This window comes from Bactrocera neohumeralis, chromosome 6 (assembly GCF_024586455.1).
Source record: "Bactrocera neohumeralis isolate Rockhampton chromosome 6, APGP_CSIRO_Bneo_wtdbg2-racon-allhic-juicebox.fasta_v2, whole genome shotgun sequence".
NCBI lineage: Eukaryota > Metazoa > Arthropoda > Insecta > Diptera > Tephritidae > Bactrocera > Bactrocera neohumeralis.
The window spans coordinates 57476850-57501542 of NC_065923.1; the positions used below are offsets into that span (position 1 = coordinate 57476850).

General features: G+C 34.2%; 4 protein-coding genes across 7 annotated transcripts; 1 reads left to right on the forward strand and 3 right to left on the reverse strand.

The window, feature by feature from the left end:
• Positions 1 to 496: 496 nt before the first annotated feature.
• Positions 497 to 4176, reverse strand: LOC126762287 (uncharacterized). Of its 2 annotated transcripts, XR_007667438.1 has the most exons (6): positions 3691 to 4176; positions 3485 to 3629; positions 2714 to 3324; positions 2497 to 2650; positions 1221 to 2431; positions 497 to 1162 (listed from the first exon to the last, which is right to left on the reverse strand). XR_007667438.1 is itself a non-coding variant. In XM_050478949.1 (5 exons), exons 1-5 carry the CDS (start codon positions 4007 to 4009, stop codon positions 1276 to 1278), a joined length of 2385 nt encoding a protein of 794 aa, XP_050334906.1. In that variant the 5' UTR covers positions 4010 to 4176; the 3' UTR covers positions 497 to 1275. The 2 variants fall into 2 exon arrangements, 1 of the variants encoding a protein (XP_050334906.1); XM_050478949.1 differs by having other exon boundaries at positions 497 to 2431.
• A 1175-nt stretch (positions 4177 to 5351) lies between these two features.
• LOC126762344 (guanine nucleotide-binding protein subunit beta-2) lies at positions 5352 to 7256 on the forward strand. The gene is made up of 7 exons (XM_050479050.1): positions 5352 to 5611; positions 5794 to 6009; positions 6088 to 6317; positions 6376 to 6577; positions 6652 to 6781; positions 6852 to 6938; positions 7006 to 7256. Exons 1-7 carry the CDS (start codon positions 5543 to 5545, stop codon positions 7110 to 7112), a joined length of 1041 nt encoding a protein of 346 aa, XP_050335007.1. The 5' UTR covers positions 5352 to 5542; the 3' UTR covers positions 7113 to 7256.
• On the reverse strand, positions 7245 to 8280 carry LOC126762366 (ER membrane protein complex subunit 8/9 homolog). The gene is made up of 2 exons (XM_050479080.1): positions 7970 to 8280; positions 7245 to 7840 (listed from the first exon to the last, which is right to left on the reverse strand). The coding sequence occupies exons 1-2, from the start codon at positions 8165 to 8167 to the stop codon at positions 7430 to 7432; spliced, it is 609 nt and encodes a 202-aa protein (XP_050335037.1). The 5' UTR covers positions 8168 to 8280; the 3' UTR covers positions 7245 to 7429.
• Positions 8281 to 12054: 3774 nt separating this feature from the next.
• LOC126762315 (chitin deacetylase 1) lies at positions 12055 to 21425 on the reverse strand. 3 transcript variants are annotated; one of them, XM_050479008.1, is made up of 6 exons: positions 21338 to 21425; positions 21184 to 21262; positions 15763 to 15883; positions 14297 to 14409; positions 13505 to 13654; positions 12055 to 13416 (listed from the first exon to the last, which is right to left on the reverse strand). In XM_050479008.1, exons 2-6 carry the CDS (start codon positions 21233 to 21235, stop codon positions 12266 to 12268), a joined length of 1587 nt encoding a protein of 528 aa, XP_050334965.1. In that variant the 5' UTR covers positions 21236 to 21262; positions 21338 to 21425; the 3' UTR covers positions 12055 to 12265. The 3 variants fall into 3 exon arrangements, with proteins under 3 accessions (XP_050334965.1, XP_050334963.1, XP_050334964.1); XM_050479006.1 differs by lacking the exon at positions 14297 to 14409 and adding an exon at positions 15393 to 15523; XM_050479007.1 differs by lacking the exon at positions 14297 to 14409 and adding an exon at positions 15393 to 15523 and having other exon boundaries at positions 21184 to 21282; positions 21338 to 21415.
• Between the last annotated feature and the right edge of the window lie 3268 nt (positions 21426 to 24693).

Below are 24693 nucleotides of genomic sequence, written 5' to 3' on the forward strand. Positions count from 1 at the left end.
AGACAATGAGTCTATTCAGTCGAATATTATCCAATAATGAATGCGGGGTCTCAAAATTGGTGATGGTGTGGCGAATAGTATGCTCAGTTTGATTGTGTTAACCATAAGTTGAGTGAAGCGCGCGAATCACATTCTTTATAGGACGTGAATTTTCGTAATAAAGCTGAACGATTTGGAAACGTTGTTCAGGCGTAAGTTTTTCCACGGTGAAATGCCTAACAATTCTGAACAAAAATAGCATCACGCGTGATCTGCCAAAAATAGGCTATTGAAAAAAGTACTTCTACTTGGAACACCCGTTCTAAACAAAAATGCCGAGCACTTAGTATGTATTAGAACCTTCAATTGATTTCTAAAATGTGTTTGTTTGTAAATATTTATGTATATATCATAAATTTAATGTTTTCTCGGTATCATGAGAGTTCTTGATTTCGAGATTAATTTTTGTGAAAAGTACAAACTTCAGTCTTAAAATGAAAACAAAAAATAATAATAATTTGGTTTAGCTAAAATTTTTATTTACAAATAATTTATATATACGTATATACTATATGTGCATAAAAGCATATGTATTTGCAGATGCACAAAGTTTTCGTTCGAAATTATTCTTATATTAATGAGCACAATACCAATATAAAATGATTTCATTTCATTTAAAAAACTGTGCAAAGTTAACGAATATAATAATACCACTTACATATAACCAATTGAGAATAGCACTAAACGCAGACAAAATAAAATCTATATCTAATTCGCAGCCACTGTTGGACTTTTTTGCACACTTTGCTCAAGTTCAAGTCTACTTTTTTTAAATAAATAATCTACTTTGACACAAATCTAGCCATTTCCTTTAACATAATTTATAAACGACATGAATTATTGAGGTTTAGTTAATTTAAAGAATATTTAAGTTAAAAACATTAATTTTGAATAAATTTTTAAAACATTTCAGCTATCTGCGCGTGAAATTTACTTTTAATAACTTTTAAAACATTAAAAAAATAGTAATAGTGTTGAGATTTAATTTAACTTCAAGACGTACTGAAGAACTAAACAAGCCTATTTACACAAACCAACACGTACCAATAAAACATATCTGCAACAACAGATATCTTGTTTGTAAGACGGTCAAAGAATAAACTTAGTAAAATATGAAAAATTTCTGAAAAGAAAGTACATTGAGGAAATGAAAAACATTTATAATAAAAGACTAAGCTTACATTATATAAGAGAATACAAAATTTTACACGCGCGATGAGCTGTAAGAGCTTCTAACTAATTGTGGCGCAATGTACTGTTTATCACGCGTAAAATATCGATTTGTAGGTCGGTAAAAGACACCGGCGACATATTGGCATTGCGTATTTTCATGGCAACTGCTTTGAAGAAAGCGCCGACCTCATCGTCTCCAAAAGTGTCGGTCGCTCTTTGATTATCAGCTATTGGAAGAGAGGCGGCAGTGATGGTGGTGGACGGGGCATGCGTTGTGATCGCTGTTGTCGTCGAGCTATTATGCGAACTACTCGCCAAAGATTGTAAATTGATGGCCTCCATGCTGAGTGAGGTGCTAGGGTTTAATATTGACATGCCACAGTTGTTGTTGGAAGTCAAATTCGCACTACTGCTCTTCACTAAACCACTTGTAAGCGCTTGTTGGGGCTGTTGATGCTTCATTTCGTTACTGAAATCATTTATTTGTTGCTGCGGCTGCTGTTGGTGATGCAGTTGCATGAGGGATTTATCCCTAGTGGTAAGTGTGGCAGTTCTTGTTTCATCACCAACATCTAAAGAGAGTAAATGTTGGTGGTGCGTGGTGCTTTGCGACGTTAACTTCATTAACGGTGGCTGATGATGTTGTTGTGATAGCACCAATTGTGTCTGTGACTGCTGCAGCTGATGTGATGATTGCTGTTGATGTTGATGTAGTTGTTTTTGTAATGATACATTATCTTGTTGTATCATTATGTTACTTTCTTTTATATCTTTGAATTCATTCATCTCCGTTTTTACGTCACTACCGGTATCCTGCTGATTTATGCTATTATTGGCAGTCATGTTGTTTGTTGAACTTGGCGGATACTCTGTAAAATGTTGATGTGATTTCCGATCTTCCTCGTCATCGCCAGCATTAATGTCTATCCCATCATCATTGACGCCTGTATCGCTTGTATGTCCGATAATGTAGTGATCGATATCCATTTCATCGTAGCCGCTAGCACTGCTGCCACTAACAACGCACATATCATGTGTTGCTGTATGCAGGTCATGTTGCGTATGTGGACCTGACAATGTGGGTAATGTTTGCTGATCCAAATCGTGTTGTACTACTTCTATTGGCGATGGCAATGGCGGACTGTCGATGATATGTTCATCTACATCAAGCTCTAATTCACTTTTAGGTAATCGTACTGCATTTTTAACATCACTCTCGCTGTAAGAAATATTTTAAAAAGTGTTATGTTTAAAATACACTCATCTTAAAATATAACAGATTACCTTGTTTTATGCTTTATAAACTTTTGCAAGAATGTAAGCGCATCATAGTGCTTCCAACGCGGCAATAATTCAGAATGTTCACGGTCTTTCAGTCGTTTATGTTCTCTGATATATTGATCCCGCAGTGCTTTCCATTTCAAACGACAGCGGCCAACTTAAAATTAAAACAGATACACAAATATAATAGTTGGAATATTATCTTAGTTTTCACGCTAACCTGGCTTTTTTAGTTTGCGTGCAATTTCATCCCAAACTTCAAGTTTCATTTTGGCATTGCGATAATTTGGATGAAAATTATTATATATAATATCTTCCTGTTGAATCATGTTAATGAGGTCTTTTTCGAAGAAACTTTCTATATTGAGGAACGTGTGTATGGGATCGTCGTCTTCTTCCTCATTGTGTGATTGTGTTTGTTGCATTTGCACACTTGTAGACGGTACACTTTCTACCAAAGCGCACAGCATATCATCAGCTTCTGAGCTCGGGTGTGTATGTTGCAGTAAATTAGTGTCGTCCAGTTCATTAGGGCTGTGCTCATTTCCTTCCAAAGTGTGAACATCGCTTGTGGTCGTTGTCGTTGTGAGATAATTCCAACTTCCACTGTGTTGCTGCATCACTGAGTGCAATTGCTCATCGCTTAATGAGTTTAGAAGACCTGAAGTTGTTGAGTCAAGCTTATCTTCTGCACTCAAAATGTTATCAGCGGTAAAATCAGACGCGCTAAATTGACCATGTTCCATTTTAATACTTGGTAATTTGTTACAAGTATTTTTTCCGTTCGACCCAGTTAAATTTTCGTTTTTATTTGTGGCGCGCGGTCGATAGCTAATTTCACAAAATTAGACAAGTTTAACGTTTATTTCTAATATTTTTATAACACTAATCTTGTAACAGTTAGTTTCACTAATACATATGGATATTATTGTATACATATGGACAAAAGAAATGATAAACATAATAAATAAAAATCAAAACAAAAACTTACTTCCTCGACAAAGCAAAAGGTCGTAAAAATTCCAATTCCTTGAAATATTTCCATTTTACATTAGCTTTGATATTAAATTTGCTGCGTTTCAGTTCACGACAATATTGGTCACGCATAGCTTTCCATTTTGATTTACATTGTGCCTCTACAATGTTCAATTTATTATTGTTATTAAGTGGCACACCATTTACATTAAACATACTTACCAGTCCAACCGACATTGTCAGCAATCTCTAACCACTTAGAATCTTTTCGATGTGTATTACGATAGAACTCATGCTTTGGATTATAAAGAGCTTGCTCTTGCGATACCAGCGATATTAGCATAACTTCTTTGGGTATAGATACAACATCTTCGTTTAATCCGTGGTTAATACTTCCCATGTTATCTATATTTATTAATTGCTGCTGCTGTTCATTCAATTGATTTGCCTGCTCCTCCAAAGTTGGAGAATGTCCATCCTGATGGGCTTGCATATGCATTGTTGTAGTGCTACCTGTTTCAGTCAATGTTAGAGTCGCCATTCTTGTCAACTTGTATTCTTATGATTCGCCTTTATTTACTGCATATTTTTTTATTTAATAATAATAATCTACTTTAGCTATTGCTTTATTATGATAAATATTATTTTTGGTTTAGGTATTCAGGAAAAAAAGCTAAGAAAAACAATTTTCCACTTTCTGTGGAATAGTAAAATGAAATGTCAAAAACGACTGATTCAACGAACTGTCAAAGTCAAAAGGGCAGTAAATGCTGCCACCTAATACTTATACGAATTGTATTTCGCATGAATAATTTATACGACGGGTTGTGAGTTTAATAAGTTATCGTTTTTTTAAGCAAGTTTAATAAGTCAACCAAATACAAGAAAACAAGGAGTATAAGAAACAAGTTATAAAAATATATGCAAATACACATGCACAGTTTTAAATCTTATGGATGGTGGATCCTTCGTTAACCTTATTATGAATACACCGCCCAAACTGACCGTTTTGTGTAAGATTTCACGTTTATTGTAAAGTTAAGTTCTGGTATTATACTTATTAATAAAATTAAAAATTTATTTTTGGAAATTATCATTCCTTTTTAAAGTGCTGTTGTAGCGGTACAAAACATTAAACTACTTGATCAGTTTAAATTGGTGTTCGTTCCGGTTCCGGTTATATATACCTGGCGTGGGTTCACACATGAGAAATATTCTTTAATGAGTATCCAATATCCTCTTCTGTGTTTATAAAAAATCGATAGGATAAAATTATTGGAAATTTTCTTAATTCTTATGGATGAAATAACTTTATACAGAAAATTTTCGAATTTCATTGTTGACAAGGAAAGTGGTTAATATTAATTTGCTAACATTTTTATTCAATTGTTTTGTTAGAATTATATATTTAAGTCTAAGTTGTTATATGGTCACTAACGAAGCGACTGAAATTTTCCCAATACATATCCACATATGTACATACATACATATGTATTTTTACACGGTTGAATCACATTTTTGCTCACTTTGCTTAAACATCCGTCTTCCACAACAGGAAATGCTAGATAGTCTCACCTCCTGTTATGAAAGGATAACATAATTTAGTTCCTGCGTTTTCCATTAATGCTGCGAACATAAGAATTACCATTGAATGCGTTATTTAAAAGTTTTAAGAAAAACATTGGAAAAGAGTGCAGCTAAAGTGATTAATGTCGTTTCTTCTGCTTTTCGATGGTGGTCATGAGAAAAGTACCTTTCGATTTCGGTTTGCGCATGCACTCTCGCCCTATATTTCCCACTAAAATTTCAATCCAATTAGTTAATTGCATTAATGTTTTGGTTTTTTATAACGGCGCATTATCATAACAGTGAAAATTTTCAAAAACTTTTCGTAGAACAGTTGGCATGCAGACGTTGACTTTGAAAAGGTAGTGGCGGTCGGTAAGAGTGTTAGTGTAAACAAGTTTATTTCATTGTAAATTGTATTAAATACATTAATTACCAAACGAACAAAAAAAAAATAAATAAATAAATAAAAGTTAAAACAAATCAAATAAAAAATAAATAACTCAAAATGCCTAAAATTGATCCTGAAACTCAAAAACTTCACGATGAGATTAATGGAATGATTCAAAAGTTCAAGGTAGGCTTTGAAGTTAAAGAAATTAACGCATAATGAACATATTAAATCATTTATTAAAGCATTATATTGCATAAAAGTATTACTTATTATAATTTTACATTACATTTTTAATTACATACATTATATAAACGGTGTGTATTAATTAAATAAAAAACCGAACTAATTACATTTACTTTCTCTAGGACGATCAAAAGGCCAAAGCTGACTGTACATGGCAGGAAAAATGTGGCGATATGGGTGATGTACCTAAATTACGACTCAGTTCGAAGAAGATTCTGAAGGGTCACATAAACAAAGTCAACTCGGTGCACTTTGCTGGCGATTCTAGACACTGTGTCACTGGTTCATTGGATGGAAAACTAATTATATGGGATACGTGGACGGCAAACAAAGTTCAGGTACAAAGTACAACTTCTTAATTACTTACATTTTGTTAATTTTTCGAAATCCATTTATTGGGTATTTTGTTTTTCTAGGTTATTCCTCTGCGTTCGGCATGGGTTATGACAGTCGCTTTTTCTCCATCGGGCAACTTTGTCGCTTGTGGTGGTATGGATAATCAGTGCACAGTTTATGACGTAAATAATCGAGATGCTTCGGGCGTCGCCAAAATGACACGAGAACTTTTGGGTTACGAGGGTTTTTTGAGTTCATGTCGATTCTTAGATGACGGACATTTAATAACGGGCTCGGGTGATATGAAAATGTAATATAATTGATTGCAATTAAAGACGGCTCGGGGTATAAAACTCAAATATTTGCAGTTGTCATTGGGACTTGGAGAAGGGTGTGAAAACAATGGATTTCAACGGGCATGCTGGTGATATTGCTGGTTTAAGTCTTTCGCCCGACATGAAGACGTATATAACAGGTTCAGTAGATAAGACAGCCAAACTGTGGGATGTACGTGAAGATACATACAAGCAGATGTTCTTCGGTCACGAAATGGACGTAAATTCTGTTTGCGTAAGTAATATTTTTATATATCACATACCATACATCATTTCTATACAAAGTTCACTCATTATATTTTCTTATAGTATCATCCTAGTGGTTTTGGGTTCGCCTCTTGCTCTGAGGACCAAACAGCGCGTCTTTACGATATACGATCTGATCAGCAAATAGCTCAATACGAGCCACCGCAGAAAAACACAGGCTTCACTTCGTGCGGTATATGAACAAATTTTACTTGTTTTTACCTTAAGAAGTTTTTTTATAAATATGTTTTATGTTTGTTTAGCTCTATCAACCAGTGGTCGCTATTTGATGTGTTCTGGAATTGAGGGAAATATTCATGCTTGGGATACAGTTAAAGTTTCACACAATGGTAAACTACGACATTGAACGCCGCTAAAAAATATGATTAAATAATATTTATATTTAATAATTTCCAGCAATGCTACAAGGCCATGAAAATCGCATCACATGCATTGGCCTCTCACCAAATGGAATGTGCCTTGCATCTACTAGCTGGGATCAGCAAGTGCGCCTTTGGCTTTAAATTTGATTTATTAACAGAATTTTTACTCAAGCGGAATGTATTCGTAAGGCAGACGTGTGCAAATTTTTCAAACTAAAATGTAAATGCTCAGAAAATAGCTAAAATTTAAAATAAATACTATAGAAAAGCGCGTTTATCATGTAATTATGTATGTATTATTTATTTCTTTAGCTAGGTTTCATAGATATTTTAATATTTTCATCAAAATACTATCAAACAAATACGTTTAAACAGAAATGCATAGAGACTTTATACCAAAATTGCACGCTACAATTAGACACCTTGACCCCCATTCAATTTAATACCTCTTTATAGAACTAGTACATGGCCATAAGCTGCTTCAAGTCCCGGTTATAGTGTTGATTCGTCCAATCGTTCGCTGGATTATCTAAATGATTATCGAAGTCCACCACTTCACGCATAGCTCCACGCTGTAACAACTCTGATACAGTTTGTAGTGTTATTTTCTGCTGAGCGAGTGTGTAGCTAGCTTTTGACCATCGTGCAGACTCTCCGCTACTACTAAATACTTTTAATGCTGCTTGTGTATGATTCAAGCGCATTAACTTATTGTCTACTACTACGAAGCAAGCATTTTTGTTAGTTTCAAGAATTTTTTCACCGATTTTCGCCGCGGGTGCCTTTTCCACGCTGCTGTCATACAAGTTCTCTGGAGCTACATAGTAGCCGGCTACAATCAAATTTTCGCGCTCGGCGAATGCGTCAACCTTTGCAACAAAGAAAAAGGAGCGTATAAATAATATAATCATGGGAAGAAGCAGGTGCTCTTAAACTTGAAATAGATCAATATATCTCAATCAAAGTCTCGTACGTTATATTTCACACTAATTGTATACCTGTGTAAGCGCAATCTCTGCCATTGGTGTAACATAGAGACATTGATGGAATAGTGGTATCGCGTCAACTATTTGCACTGTGTTGCCTTTCGGTGACTTCTCACTTAATAGAACTCCATTAACGGCCAAGTGCGGATATTTGGCAGCATGGAAAATTATTTTGGCATAAGCACGTTCATTGAATTGATAGTCAGTCATATTGCTACAAAGTGAGCGATTATATTTATTTCAACAAAAGCGAAAAACACAGAATAGTCGAGGAAAACACGTACGAATTTTCTAGTGGGAAAGTCAGCTAATAAAATAAATTAAAGCTGTCAAATCCAGCTGTCACGACTTCGAAATGCGTTTGGCAAAATAAGTAATTAAACGCTTTATTGTGAACGTGTCAAAGCAGTGTTGCCAGATAGTTTGATGACCAAAACGTCGAATTAACAGCCCTATTCTGAAAAAACCTCTCAATTGAGTTGAGAGGAAAAATTTGAGATATTTTGTGAGGCTATTCTTGCTCAAACCTCATAAGAAAAAAGCTTAAAAAAGTCACCACGTGAGGTAAAAAGCTTTTAGCTGTCAAACAGCTGTTTTAAGAAAAATAAGCAAACAACCTTCAATAATGTTTTCTCTTGCAGGATGAATTCTTAGACGTTATCTACTGGGCGAGACAGATTTTTGGCATTCTTTTAGTCATAGTATGGGGCATTGTGCCATTAAAAGGCTTCCTGGGATTAGTACTGTAAGGAATATCCCAATAACAATACATCATATGTAAATTAAAAACTTCATAAAAACTTCTCATATGTTTCCATAGATTCGCTGGTATCAGTTGTGGCATTGTGTACATTTATTCCATAAATTTCCAAGGTATTGATGAGGAGGCTTACGGAGGCGCTTGGGAGCTGGTTAAAGAGGGTTTTATGACGTCATTTGCGGGTTTTCTTGTGACGTGGATAATTGCAGATTTGTTTTAAACCAAAACACCACAGACTTAAGCACATCAACAAAATATCTATCGAAAATATCTATTAAAATTTTATCCCATTATGAATGCAATATGTTAAAAGCCAGTGGTCCACGGGCGAAATAGTTCAGCAAATGTGAAAAAGTGACCGATTTGTCCCCAACTATCTAAGCAGTTCCTTACAGTTAAATGTATAGCTTTCGACCATCATAATTTTAGAACTATTAGTTAATACAATTAGAAAATTTACGACAAACGTAATTAATTATACACTGAGATTCGTTCCTCACACGTTTCTGCATTTCTCAGCATTTTGTATTTAGATGTGCTGCATAAATGTATCACTATCGTACGTGTTTAAATTTTTCTATGAAAAAATAAACGTTTAAATGCCGTTAGTTCTTAAAACTTGTTTTTGTCTTTAATTCATTTTTTATTACAAATCTTCATAAAATTGTAAAGAAATATTCAATTTAAATCAACTATAAGCAAGGCTTAACTTAATAATCCATAGTTTAAACACTACTACCACCGCCTATCGCATTACCATTTAGCGTCGCTCCGTTTTTAGTAAATTCTAGTTCAAAATTTTAACACTTTCCTCCTACCGCCCGATTCCTCCTCCTCAACAATTGCCGCATATACAAATAATAGTTCCTCCATGCTAATTATAACACTCAATTCTCAATTTTTTAAAAAATGTAAAATATTGATTTAAAACAAAACAAACAAAGATGTTTTCTATTATGATGGCTGCTTTCACACGTCACAGATATTTGTGAGAATAGTGAGCATTTGAGCTTTTGAATTTTCGCCAGAATAAGGTAACCCTCACTATAGTGAGAAACATCACTGTAGTGAGGTTGGTGACTTTTGTGAGGGCATGAGAATAGGGCTGTAAATATTTTTCCCCATCATTGTCACCACAGTTATTTAACAGTAATGTGCTGAACACATAGAGCGCGACACGACATAGCAGCATGAACTATAAATGGCGTCGTGAATCCTTCTACATGAACATTTGTAAGAAGCATGTACACAAGACTACACAGCTGTCCATTTTTCATGTACACAATTTTGTTGTGGCCATACTAATACCTTTCACTTCAATGCAATTTTAATATTTTGTTCAAAGTGAAATTTTTATGCAAAAAATAAGTAAATAGGTAAAATTATTCGTTTTAAATTATAAATTGTTATTACAAATGTTATAACAGAGCTATTTTATGCTTTTATTTGTAAAATTACGTCAGGATTGTTAGAGCTTTGAATAATTTTACACTTTACATATTAGTGGCATCACTCCTCTCCACTGTCAACTCTACTGTCGTCCTACTGTCTTTGGCAAATATAAGAATATTTTGCAGTTAGCGAGACAACTGTCGGCCTGCAGTCGTATAGAACGTGTGTATTTTAATATTTGATAGATGTCGCTTGCAGTCTGTCGCGCTCTATGTGTTCAGCACTTAAATTTAAGAAATTAGTGGCGTTGAAATATTAAGTTTTATGTATATCTCTCATCTTTTTCGCTTCCACTAAATCCACAGCGGTCATATTCACTAACCGGACCAAGGAGTACAGATTAAGTTAAGATTCCGACTGTCAATAATCCTAAAAATTTAGGTGCGACACAGCGAACAAAATCCTCAAGTCGCAATGAATCTCCGCATGACACTGGCCACATCTTTGCATGCCCCACTAATCATTAACTAATCCTTACCATCCTAACGGGGATTAGGTACCCGTTACAACAACAGCAACATTAGATTTCCGTACTCGCATTATTATTGGTTATCTGTAAAAAGATGTAAAAAGGAAATAGAATGGGAAGTGTGTGATTTTTTTCTCTTTACGTTTAATAAGATGTTATTTAAAAGGTCCTAGAGTTTTATTACCGAGGAATGGAGAGATCTTTAGAAATTTTAGAACAGTTTTTATGCCGATAGGGATTTAACGGTTAACCAGAAATCCTTAAATTGGTTAACCTTTGACGTTTGTTCACAAGCTGGATAAAATTAAGACGAAAGGTACAACAACAGACTTATTACAAGAATGACCCTTGTCAACAATAACACATCATATCAATAACACATCATATCAGGAATATATAGTTCTATATTGAGTTAGTTATGAGTTGTCTTATTCACCATAATATCAATTCCGACGTTGTTTGGTCTGAAACATGTTTAAGCTAAGTTCGGATATTAAGTTTGGATACAGCCTTTCATTGCACTCAAAGCCGAAAGTACTAAGAAGATCTGGTTTACGATTAGAGAAATTCTACTTAACCAAACCAAATTCTATTCGATTTCAATAAGGTAAGACCAAGTTTTGCGGTATAAAACTATCGGCAATGGCTTTCGGTGTATCGGTTGCTGGTTACTTTGGTTTCTAGTGTGTCTTCGTGAAACAGGCAGTTTTTGTAGCTGGCTGTTATTAAATTAAACATATGGCTCAAGAAATTTTAGAAATAAAAATCAAATTTTAATTTCTTTAGGAATTTTATTTTGCTTTAAAACAATTAAATTTTCTTAGAGAAAAATTCATTTTCTTGTATTCCTTAGTTAAAATACTAACATAATTAAAAACGAATATAAACTGTTGTGATATATTTGGCGCTTTTCTTGAAGAGAAAACACAGTAAAAGGAAAATGTGAAAGTGGAGAAGAAAAGAGTTCATAGAAGTGGTGAAAAATAAGAATATATCACTTTGTACAGGAAATATTTTACATTAGACAGATCATAGGAGTAGGAGGAGGAAATAGAGGAAAAAACATCTAAAAGAAAGCAGAAAAGTTTATCAAAAGAAAAATGGAGATAAATAAATAAAATGTAAAGGAAATAGTTAAAAGATAGAAGTAGATATGTCAGATATTTGAAGAACGTAAGAATACTTGTGGAAGGATTGTGTGAAGTTGAAGAGAAAGAGTCACAGAGCTTTAAGTTAAAACTAGCAAAGACTTCAAGTAATCGTTTGGTGAAAAAGTATAAGAACAAAAGTCGGAAATGATTTTTAGAAAGAGGAGAGGAAGATAGTAAAAGGCAAGGTAATTATTTTAGAGTTATGAGTATTTTCCACGGTAACAAAGTTTCGTTTAACATTTCGAAGAAATAATTACACTTTAAATTTAGTTTTTTGTTTAATAGATCAGACTCTCGGTGGAACTACTACGAGTTGCAATTATTAAGTTACAAATAAAGGTAATAAAGTAGAATTTGTATAAAACTCCTTCCGGTCTTAATTATAAATTACTACAATTTTTCTTCCTTCTGCTTTCTACGTTTTGTGTGTGTGTGTGAGTAATGTGTGTGTATTCTTTTCTAATCTACTAACGAACTTAAACTGAGAAACCATCGCCTGTGGGATCCAAGATCCATGGATAGTTATTGGGGCACTCCATACAGGTGAAGAGACGCAGAGTCTCTCCAGGCAGCTCTCTCGTCGTCAGTGGACACGCGTTGGGCAACGAACAGTAGGGTTGACCCTTAACATCACACTTCTCTTTCCATTCCTGGAAATCACGCAGTGAATTGAGTTCAGTTGGATTCTGCATCCATTGGATAACTTGCAGATTGGTAACGAAGAATACGTCATTACGTGTCAGCATCTCTTCGATGAATTTGATAAGCTCATCACGGTACTCCTTCTTAGACTTAAGCCACGAAGCATGGAAGTGCAGACCTAATGGAGCACGGTTGCTATTGTAGTGACGGTTGAAATTGTGACGCAATAGACGTGCGAATTGATCGCCGGAGGCGACGTTTGAGCACGAGTCCACCATGTGGCAACCGGGCAGCGACTCGTCGAAGGTCGGGTCATCACGACGATCCAATTCGTTCATGACCATTTCCCACACAGGGTGGCTACGCGATGGGCAGTTATGTGCGTTACCGTTACATTTGTGTGGCATGCGGAAGTACAGTGTGTAAGGCCAGATGGGCACACGTCCCAACGAGGCGGTGATTGAGGCATCATACACGAAGAATTGATCAGCCATCATTTCAAATTGTTTGTTGCCACCGACACGCAAGTAAGGGGCACGCATACCAATAATCGAACCATCAGTAATATTCGCAAAACGTTCGATAATCAAACGAGCGCCAGCCATTTCGGCGAGCCAATCATCGTACGAACCGCTGCTCCAGTAGTTTGGATCATCTTTGTGTGTCAATGAGAAGACCGAGATCTCGTGACCGCGACGGTGCAAATCTTGCACAGCGGAATAATTGGTATATTTGTGTGAAACGAAGAAGGTACCCTTGATCGAGCAGCCATTTGGATTCTGACGTTGACCATTGAAGATGTCTTCGTACAAATCGATATTATCCACATTGACAGCACCGTTGAAGGTGATGGTTATCATCTGTGGCACCTGTGTGGGCTCTATGGCGCCAGGTATGCGCGTACCATCAGCCGAGCAGAAACAATCGGGCAAGGCGCATTGTGTGGGGTCGCACTCGGGTGCGCGATTTGGATCGTCATCCACGGCTGTGCAGAGAAAATAAAAGCAGAATTGGTTTATGTTCTACATTGCAGTAAGGTGTTGTAAAAAAACAAACAAGGTGTCACTACTTACAGCAGGCGTTCTCGTCGGACTCATCTTTGCAGTCAGGCTTGCCGTTACAGAACAGTTCCTTGTCAAGACACTCACCATCACCGCAGGATAGTTTACCCTCCGGGCAGATGGGCTCATCAGTCTTCAATATGGGCTTAACCTTACGTGGTTCTAATTCGTGTAAATATGCAAAAGAACGTGTTAATTCATGGGAAGAAATAAGTAACGGCAGTCCAAAACACATTATCAGTTAGTGGATAATTGAAGAATTATATACAAAAGTGTGCATAGAAAAGTGATAGAGTTTGTGTGGTGTGTGATTATTAAAAAACAAAAGTATGTAATCCGAATTGTTTGTTAGTCTTTTATGTGCAACAACACCAAAACCAAAGTTCCAAAATTTTAACAGAAACCTCCATTTTTAAGCAACAGTTTTTCGCATTTTCTCAATTAAATTCGGACAATTAAATGTGAATTAGCTGCGGTGGTAGGCGTGATTTTCAGTATCCGGTTTCCATTGTTCCATTTCATAAAGCCAGTAAAAGGTTATATTGTATTTTTTATTTGAGAAAATATGTACAAAGTCATCGACACTTTCGAGTTGCTAAGAAGATGGCACAATGTAAACGTCGCCTTATGCTGCCAATCAAGCGCCTTTCAACCGTTCAACCGAAAACTTTCAAAACTAACGCTACGCACATAGCTATGTGTACAGTGATGGCAAAAATTATTACGTCTACTTTATTTACATTTGTTGTAGTTAGCAAAAAAATGGCGCATATTGCTTTGTGTATTGGAATTTAAGACACTTACTCTCTTTTTCATCGCAGTTAGTTACTTTTGCTTTCCAGTCACAGGTTTGTTTTAAAATATCGAAGGCCAAACCGGAGGGGCACTGAATTTCTTTCAAACCCGATTTTGTACATCTAAGGGAACACAAACAGATTGCAAATAGTGTCCATTGTTAAAACTTGGTGAGTTCAATTACTTAGTTTTACCGTTAAAAATAATGTTTGAATAATAAGTTTTTTACTAAAGCTTTTTACTTAGTCCTTGTATAAAATTAAGTGAATAAAATAATGCAGGGAACGTCGTTCATATATTTTTTTTTTGCAAAAAGTACGCAGAACTTTGGTTTTTCGACTGAATTTTTGACATTTCATTTTGCGTTATTATTTTTAAGAATGTATGCTAAAGAGGAAGAATGTATACAAAAAGGACTCGCACACATATGGAAAATAAAGAAAACAAAGATTTGGTTAGTTACATGTAAGGAGAAACAACGAAAAACGATCGCAAACAAAAATTAAATACAAAAACATAGTAAACAAGACAGCCAACATGAAATTATAGTACATAATACGAGCATACGCTGCCAGTTGTGACAGCTGTACTGACAGTTAGAAGTGAGCCAGAGATCGACAAAAATCACCATTAGGAAATTAGCAACAAAGAGGCCAATAAATCAACCAATTTCGAATTGTAAAAAATTTCAAAATTTTTCAAAACTCGACATTACTTTCTTTAATGGCACAGCAGCTGTTATAAAGGGTGTCCGAGTACACAGTATGAAAATTTGAAACGGAAAAAGTTCATATTAAACGGTTACAATATATGTACATATGTACTATATACATACATATGTATATAAGTATGTGAATTGAAATTTGGTTTGATTTTGAATGCCAATATGTTGTGGTATTTAGCAATAAATGTTTTTGCACATTTCTCATTTTCGTTCGTGCAGTGTTTGCTAACTAAGTAGTAATACGAATAGTATATATGGAAATTGAGGGCAACGATTTTTTATTTTTATTTTTTCTTTCACACCAAACAGAAACAATAAAAATGAACAGAAAAACAAAACGTCACTGAACTTTTCAGGCCGGACCATAAACGGTCGACTTACTCTCAATTTGATCACAATTCTTGACATTCGATTTCCAATCGCACGTCTGTCGTGTGATATCGAACGCCAGGCCGCCGGCGCATTTAATGTTGGCTAGGCGCGTATTGCCGTTTTCGCCGGCATTGTCACATCTTCAATTTGCAAAGAAAATGTTGGCATTAATACGGTATTAAAACACTTAGCATAAACTATATTTCTAGTACTAAAGTTTTCGTGAAAAGAACAAACGGTATTAAAACACTTAGCATAAACTATATTTCTAATACTAAAGTTTTCGTGAAAAAAAATTTGTTGAAAAATTTTCAACCTCTATATATTTGATAATTTCTACTTAAAATTAATTTAGCTGCATTAAATGCTTGTAACATACCTGTAAACTTCACGACAGTCGCCGTCGGTATCTAGACGGAAGTACTCGTCGGCGGGTCTGTCGGCGCACACCTCTTCAACATCAACGCCTTCGAGTTTGTCTCTGGAATCTTGACATGTTGCTAAATAATGCAAAAAGAAGGGTAATAATTATTTTAAATTGTTTGTGTATTTCAAATGTTTTGTTTTTATGTTAATTTTGCTGCATTAGGTTATAAAACTAAGGTTAAGGTTAGCTTCGACCAGGGATAAAGGGATGCCCAACTTATACCAGTGTGAGAACGCCTCGTTTTTATATAATTTTTCATTGTAACAAGATCGAGCAAAATAATAATTTTTGTGCATTTAAATTATAACACCCAATATATTTTACAAATAAAAATTATTTTATATTGGACTTCTAATATACCGCGAAAGTATGTAAATGTTTTTTTATGATTTTATGGTATATTAAAATAAATGACTTTTGAACTTTCAATACTTAATAAGGTGAATTAAGCTTACTAGTTCTCAATTAATAAATATTTTTAATCATTGGAAATTGAAAATTAATATTACTATGCATCACATTGCAAAACATTTCAAAAAATATACTTAAATTTCGCATTTTCTTTAGTTTTCATTGTTTTACATTTTTTATTAGCGATCTTAAAAAAACAGAACAAATGGGTTTTTCGGCAAAATCAATTTATTTTATTCAAAATAGTCTCCTTCTGCTTCAATACAGTTTTTTGCACTGTCCAAATGCATGTCGAACGATTGTTTTAGCTCGTTGACAGTTGGCATGTCCGCCAGTATGCCGGTGCAAGCCTTTTGAAAGGTTCTACGTCTGCATAACGCTTTCTTTCATAGGCAAATGCATTTTTCCGAAAGGAAGAAGTCGCACGGTGCCATATCAGGTGAATACGGGGAGTGGGTATTGGTTAAGATGTATCTTTTGGTCAAATAATCTTCCTTCGAATGTTGGATTCTGAGCAATTTTTGGTCGTCAGTCAATGTGTGCGGAACAAACCGTACACACAACTTTCGTAAGCCCAAATGCTCGGCGAAAATGCGATAAATCGATGTTTTGGAGATGTTCAATTCCATTTCCATGAACTTCAATGATGATTTCGGCTGATTATTGATGAATTCACACACAGTTTCAATGGAATTTCCGGTGATCACGGATTTTGATTGGCCCACATGTTGATCGTGATTTATGTCTTTACGACCACTTTGAAAACGTTGAAACTCGTGTACTCTGCTACGGGATAGACAATAATCGCCATAAACTTGTTTCATCAATTGAAACGTTTCGGTAAAAGTTTTACCAATTTTAAAACAAAATTTAAAGTTGGATCTTTGCTCGAAGCTCATTTTCGCACCGATAACACAAACATACTGACACTTAAAACGCAATAACTTTACTTCCAACCAATGAAATGTCATGAAATTCTCACTGGACAATCGATAAAAATAGCAGATTCTAACGCATCAGTTGGCATATAGATAGCGCCCTTAGGGACACTAGAATCAAAAAGTCCTGTTTACTTTGGAACACACCTTGTAATATATTTTGACATTAATATGCATTAAGTACAGGAATTTGTTTTAACGTCAGATTGCAAACTCTACCACCGGTAAAGGAAGTTTTTTAAGTTATCACTTTCCGACAATTATGGTCTTAACATTCAAGAAAAATATGTTTAAATTTTCAGCCGATCCAAAAAAAAACATATAATACAATATCAAGCGACATTTTCAAAGTAGATTTTATTATTTTCCTTTCTTGTTTTTATTAATTCTATTTTCTACTCAGAGGAATTGAAGTTTGCTCTGAAAACTACTTTTCTATAAAAAAATATCTTGTAATTATATTCATGCTTAGTGGAAATTAGCATATTTGTAACCTCCTACATTATATCACTATAAATTTAATGGGTTTAATAGCCAATTTTATAATTCCTCAAATGAAATCGAAAGAAGAAATGCTATTAGCCATTGCAAACTGGTAACGCTGGGTGCGCGTGCTACATACGGAGATAAACAGCAAAGTTGGTGAATAGAAAATCAAAAGAAAAAAATAGTGCCATGAAACCGGTTACAGCGCGGTTGTAATTGCCACCGCAAAACGCGTATCTATTGATGGTCAAAAAAAGTAAAAGTTATGCGGCTGTGGCTGCGAGCTTAAGCATTGTTGCTGCCACACAATGAAAAGTAAAAACTAAAGAAAACACAAGAAAATCAACAATCTAGTTTCACAGATTACGAACGTATTGCATAAAAGCGATTATTAAATGGAACAAAAAAATAACACAAACAGCTTCATATACAAAAGAAAACTAAAAAAATTTATGGTTTTTTAGGTGGCATCATCTTTCATGTTTATATTGAATATCAGCGCAATGGAGGTAGCTAATCAAAATCAGGCCTAAGCCGCTATCATAACTTATAGTAATCTTATGCAAATTGCTTTGAAATTCACAAACAAATAATGTTTTTATTTATATGTATGTAAGTATTTACCATATGGCTGTATGCTAATGAATTCGCTGCGGTGTTGAAATAAACTGGTAATTCATCGATTCTGCTATAACTGGCCTTAATTATATCTAATTGGTAATGCATACGCCGGGCGCCCAGCTACTTTGCATAACATTTACATTTTTAAAAAGACCTGTAATCATTAATTATAGTACTAATATATCCCATTCGAAATTTTGTGCAATCGGTTAACTGGTTGTGGTGAAACCATTTATTGTTACCTCTATTGAGGTCTTTAAAATTTAACGTAAATGCATTTTTATGCAAGTAATTAATATTAATTATAATTTTTTTTTAATATTCATATATAAATATATATATTTATAAGCATATGCGATATGAAAAATTCCACTTTCGTATTGAAAACACTTACGGATATAAATACATTATTAAAAACCATAAGTCGTTTGAGCTTCATCAAAACAAAGTGTTGTAGAGCAAAAAACATAACTGCATGGTCCTAAAAAGTTTTATAAAACCACAGCTATGTCCACACAAGTTAGAATTATATTTTTCATCCAATTCTATTTGCAGAAAATAATTTAAATGAATTTGTTTCTAGCAAATCATCTACAATTGAAGGGTGTAATTTAAAGTGCTTTATATTGAAAAAAGAAGGCTACCTATCATATCTATTTATTATACCCTGAGTTGGCACAGGTTATTTTCTAAGATAATAGTGTAATATACGAAGAATTGTTCAGATCGGATTACTATAGCATATAGCTTCTATACAAATTGGACATAAAGTTACTAAAAGAAATGCACCTGTAAAGGGTATATTAGCTTCGGTGCAGCCGAAGTTAACTTTTTTTCTTGTTTTTTTATAACTCTTGAATTGCTAGCTCACATCTCTCTATTCAAGAAGCTAAAAAATAACTAGTAAAGAAAGTTGTTTGATTTCGGTTAAACTTTAGTTTAGTCAATGGCTTTTTGGCAACCCTACAATATTAGAACTTCGTTTATAATTGCTTTGAGTTACATTTTAACGGCATACAAACGGTTATTTATAAATACATATGTATATAACTTCTTCATATGAATATTCTATGGTAATCAGTTGCTTAACTACGTCAAATACCAAACAAGTTGTTTGCCCATCGCTGTTCTGCTGAACGCACTCAATCGCATGCTCTAACTGTGTTGAATTGCTTGCAACACCCACGTACATATGTATGTATGTATAAGCTCATATTTGAGGTGCAGCAGTTACACGATATGCTTTGTTTTTGTTTTTATTAGCGTCGCTCAAGTGCCCAAAGGCCAAGTAAAAGGTTTAAAGTGGGACCTTTCGTGAGCGGCCGCACCTTCGAAAACTTAACGGACAAAGTACTGTATGTTTATATGTGCTGGCAAGTATGCATGTGAGTGCAGTAAAATGGTGTCAGAAATGCAAGCAAACTTGCTGTGCATATTGGAAACTTGAAGACACCGCTCGAGACATTGCATGTCTTTAATGATTTATTAATTGTTCGTTAGCTCGCCGAAGTGTTTACTGATGTGTGCTAACTGGCCTACATTTTGTTGTTGTTGAGTTTTTTTTTAAATTGATATTGGCAAATGCTAAATCAATGCGACTTTTGCCATGTGACAAATGCAGGCGCTTGGATTCAAGTGTCGGTGGGCAAGTGTGTGTGTGTTTGTGGATGCAGACGGGTTTGAATGAGTTTAGCCTTTAGTTGTCAACCTTGATTTTTTCTAAGTAAGAATATGATGGACAGCGACATTATAGGAAACCAGTTTGTGGACAATAATTAGTGCAATTTTATATGTTTTCTTCTTCTTCTTGAGTGTCTGATTAAATACACCAGATTTTCGTTTAAAAGTTATGGTCAGCTGATAGCTTCGATTCTGCCTCATCGTGTAACTCGGCACCGGGTTGGTGCGCTCATTACATTGAATAATCTAAACTAATATTTTCTGATTGAAGGAATTACAGTTTACTTTTAGCTAGATTTTTATTAATAAATTTTTGTCTACAAATCGTCGATTCCCGATGATAAAATAACGGGAAATCTCATTATATGATAAAAAAAAGAAATAGAGTGAAATTTAACATTTAAAAATGGTTGACTTTTTACTATTTTTTGGAAAATATTACCCAAACTTTTTTTTTGAAACCCTCAAAATAATAATGTGTGAAAATCCATATTTTGCTTCTTTGGTAGAAAAATTGCTTTGAAGAAATATTTTAAATTAATATCAAATACAAATTCTAAGGTTTTGTTAATTCTTAAAAACTAAAAATTAATAGAAGAATTGAAATTAATTAAAAATCCGAAACTAACAAATATTAGCTTTTAAAATTGAGTTATTGACAAATATATAGTATTTTCTACAATACTTAAAATAATACTTCAGCATTTTAAAAAGTTAAAAGCAAAATATAATTTTAAAAATTTGTAAATATTATTTCAAACATTTTTTCTTAATTATACAAGTAAAAGAAGTCTCAAAAATACAATATTAATAGTTTTAATACTTTTTTGGTAACTTTTAAACCATATTCTTTGAAATAAAATTTAAAAGAAGGAAAAAATTGGTTGCGTTAATATTTTTTTAATGAACTGTATGTCTGTCCACGTCTATAAAACAGGAACATGTACAAATTATGTAACTTAGTGAATATTTGAATGCTTAAACAGACAACGACATCATTTCCGGTTGAAGTCAAAGATAACAAATATGGAAATGTAGCGATTTCATTAAGCACAATATATTTATTTTTTTTCTTATCATCAAAATACTAAAAAAAATTTACCAAAACTTTTTCTTTGTCTCCTAAAACACTTTTTCACTCTTAAAAAATACACTTTTGAATTTAAAATATTAAAATATCTTATAAAACTCAGCAGCGAAATATTTAAAAATATTTTCTGACTATTTTTTTACTCACCCAGCGCACAGCACAGCAAAAATATAGAGAAAATTGGCAACACACGCGCCATTGCGTATGTGCTTCCACTAAAATTAAACTGAAATTAATGGAAAGGTACTTTCGTTATTTATACAATTTCAATAACTGCAGGTTGGGAAAAAATGTTATTTACTTTGTTAAAATTTGGTTAAAATCTTCAACGGACAGCTCTCGAGGTTTACACTCGATACACAGCCACGCTTACACTAGGTGCTGGCCACTGGCAACAAGTTCTATTTATTAAGATGGCCAAAACGGTGGGGCAGCGTGGTGGATTTCTTGCAGTGTGCAAGCCGCTGAAGCACAACAAAAGAAAAATTCATTGCAGAGGGGTAAATGAGAGCATACACTACACCTCGAGAGAACACTCGCGTGAATGAGTGCTACAATAAGAGCAGGAGAGGGAAGAAGCTGACGGATATAAGCAATATTGTTTAAAAATGCAGAGATATTGTTTGTTTGTACATTTAATATTTTATTCTTACAATGCCTTTAAATAAAGTTTTAATAAAAGTAGTGAAAATCTATGTAGTTATATAAGTTATATAACACTTTGAAATCAGTTTAATCAAACATTTCCATTTGTTTATTGTTATTTAAGTACACATTATTTAGCAAATCCTGTTCAGGCGCTCTCAATTTGTATTCACCACACCTGGTATACCCCTTATTGCGCAGACAAACTCACACATGCTCACAATTATATGAGTTGACTAAGCTCTTCGCAAAAAAACCGCAATAGTTTCTTTAATTATACCACACATTATTCTACTTATTGAAGTTGTAAACAAGTTTGCTGATATTTTTGCAAAATATTACGCAGCGCTTAAAATAGCCAACCTTCCTATATTTACCGTGACTCCGCACGATCAATGCTGCTTTATCGCTGTAAAGAGCGCTCTCTCTCTCTGGCTCTCTCGCTCGCAAGTGCTTTAAACTTACTCACCACGCTGTTGGCGGGGTAACATGAGTCCAATGCGTTTGTCGCTTGCGTTGAAGTCTTTTGTGGAATGTTGTGGAACCCAAGTTGGCGCTTCACTTTCAAGCCATTCAGCGTTTGGTGCCTTCGTAATTTGTAAAAAAGAAAACAAATTTTCAAAAAATTTGAATAAAAAATACTTTCTGTACAATTGACAGTAAATGCCAAAGCAACAGTTTTCAGGTGAAATGTCAGGGATGCATAAGTCGACTCTGAATTTATGTAAATAATGCCATCTAAAGGATACATATGCATATATTTTACAATTAGAAATATCATTTGTAATTTTACAAAATAATAAGTATTTTGTACTTATATTCATATGCATTTACGACAACACTGCTGGTAATGTTACCGTATGGCCTTTTCTATGGTTGCCAAACTCGGTGTAGGCGTGTGTGAAATTCTGTTAGTTGTCTTGTCAGGTTTTCGTTATTATTTGTCTGCTTTCAAATTGTCATTCGATATGTCCGATTATTCGATACCTTTACTTTTTCCAAGTATGCACTTCTGGTAGTTTCAATGCTTCAAAAACTAGATTGATTCAGCACTTGTTTATTTTGTTTTGGTGGTGCAATGAATCATTATTTCGAAATTGTGTCCAAACTAAATTTTTTGTATAGTATATGAACAATCTATACCTATTGGGTCACATACTAAGTTATTTAGTTTTTTCGCGCAATTTAAACACTATTTTTTTTGTGCATATTTTATGAAATTATATTTTCTTCATTTTGGTCCGAAGATTTGCTCCATGCTCATAAAATATTTGCTTCTTGCAGGCAAAAAACTGGTTCAAGTAGTTTTTGAAGTCCTCCCAGGACATGTTGCATCCTCAAGATCCAAAAAGCGGAACAAAATTTCGCATATTTTCATTCGGTTAACACATCTTCTCCGAACACACCACATTATTTTCCTCTTGCTAGAGCTACATTTTTGCTCTATTGATAGTAAAACAGTAAAGTATGTCAAAAATGGTGTTTTCGATCTTTCATCTTTGCTAGGCTCAAAAAATTTAAGAAATTTGTTTACAAGCCTTACTATATCAGTTATACAAATATGTAACGGTAAAATGGTTAAGTGTGAAGTTGGCTGCGAAAAAATTCAAAAAGATCAGCTGTTGTCATCAAATGAACGACCCAATAATGAAAATGTTGTTAGATCCCGGCTTGGCAGATAGTTCTTCCGAAAATTATTATTATTAAGGCAGGAATCTGGATTCCCCTAGAAGGTCTTAAAACCCTCTTTATATAAGTGATCACTTATAACACTAGAAAAATAGTAATAAAAGTCATCAACAAAGAAAAAGTTATAAAAAGTAAGATATCTATACTAATATTATAAAGCTGAAGAGTTTGTTTGTTTGAACGCGCTAATCTCCAAAACTACTGGTTCGAATTGAATAATTTATATAGCATCACGCTGCGACTAATAGGAGCGAAGAAACAGTGGTAAATGTGTAAAAAACGGGGGAAATTATTTATCTTCCGTTCCTTGCGCTGCGAAAGCGGTTCAAGATACACAAAAGTTATGTATGAAAGAATTATTTCTATTTTAATGATCTAAAAAAAAGTCAGTGAGTACCGTTTTTGTGATAACTAATTTGGTCGAAATTATTTGTTAGAGTTGTATTAACATAATAATATTAATCTTTATCCAAATAAATGTGTTGTTCGGTAATTCTTTTGACATAATATTCAGTTTACGTAAATACCAAGTGCATGTAAAAATAATTAGGTTCCTGATTATTAATCTTACATTTCTTTTTTCTACATTCTTTTTATTCATTTTCTACGTTCTTTCTTTGTTACTATAATGCCTAGAAAAAGAACTCAGCTTTCTCGGCAGACTGCTACTGCAAAGCGGCTGCGAGTTTTGCGCAGCAATGAAACTGAGGATGAGAATATGCATAGGTTGGGTACTCAACGAGCAATCATGAACAAAACCGTGCTAGGGAATCGAGCGTTGAACGTTCGCAGCGTCTAGCCTCACTAAATTTCCGAACTTTGCCGAACCGACAACGGGAATCAAGCGCTGAACGATCTCAACGTTGGGTCTCACAGATTTCCCGAACTTTGATTTTAAAATTATCGACAAATATGAGAGCCCATTTGGGGGGAGGTAGTATAACTTTCCCTTCAAAATTAGTTTTAGTAGGAGACGGGAAAATACCTCATTTTCAAAATAAAATTTAAATTGACCGCGATTTAGGAGTAAGAGTAGGTAACACTGAGGATTTAATATCAAAAGTTTACCCTGACATCAGCGAAATAGAAAATAAAGATCACCAATGAGAAACAGTAGCGTGGACGAAATTAATGACATAATTTTAAATAAACTTGAAGGAGATTTATATAGTCACATTCACATCTATTGATAATGTAATGGATCAAGAAGATGTGGTCCATTACCCACAGGAGTTTCTAAATTCTTTGAACCCAAGTGGCCTTCCTCCACATTCCCTTAAGCTAAAAATAGGCGCCCCAATAATTTTACTTAGAAATCTGAAA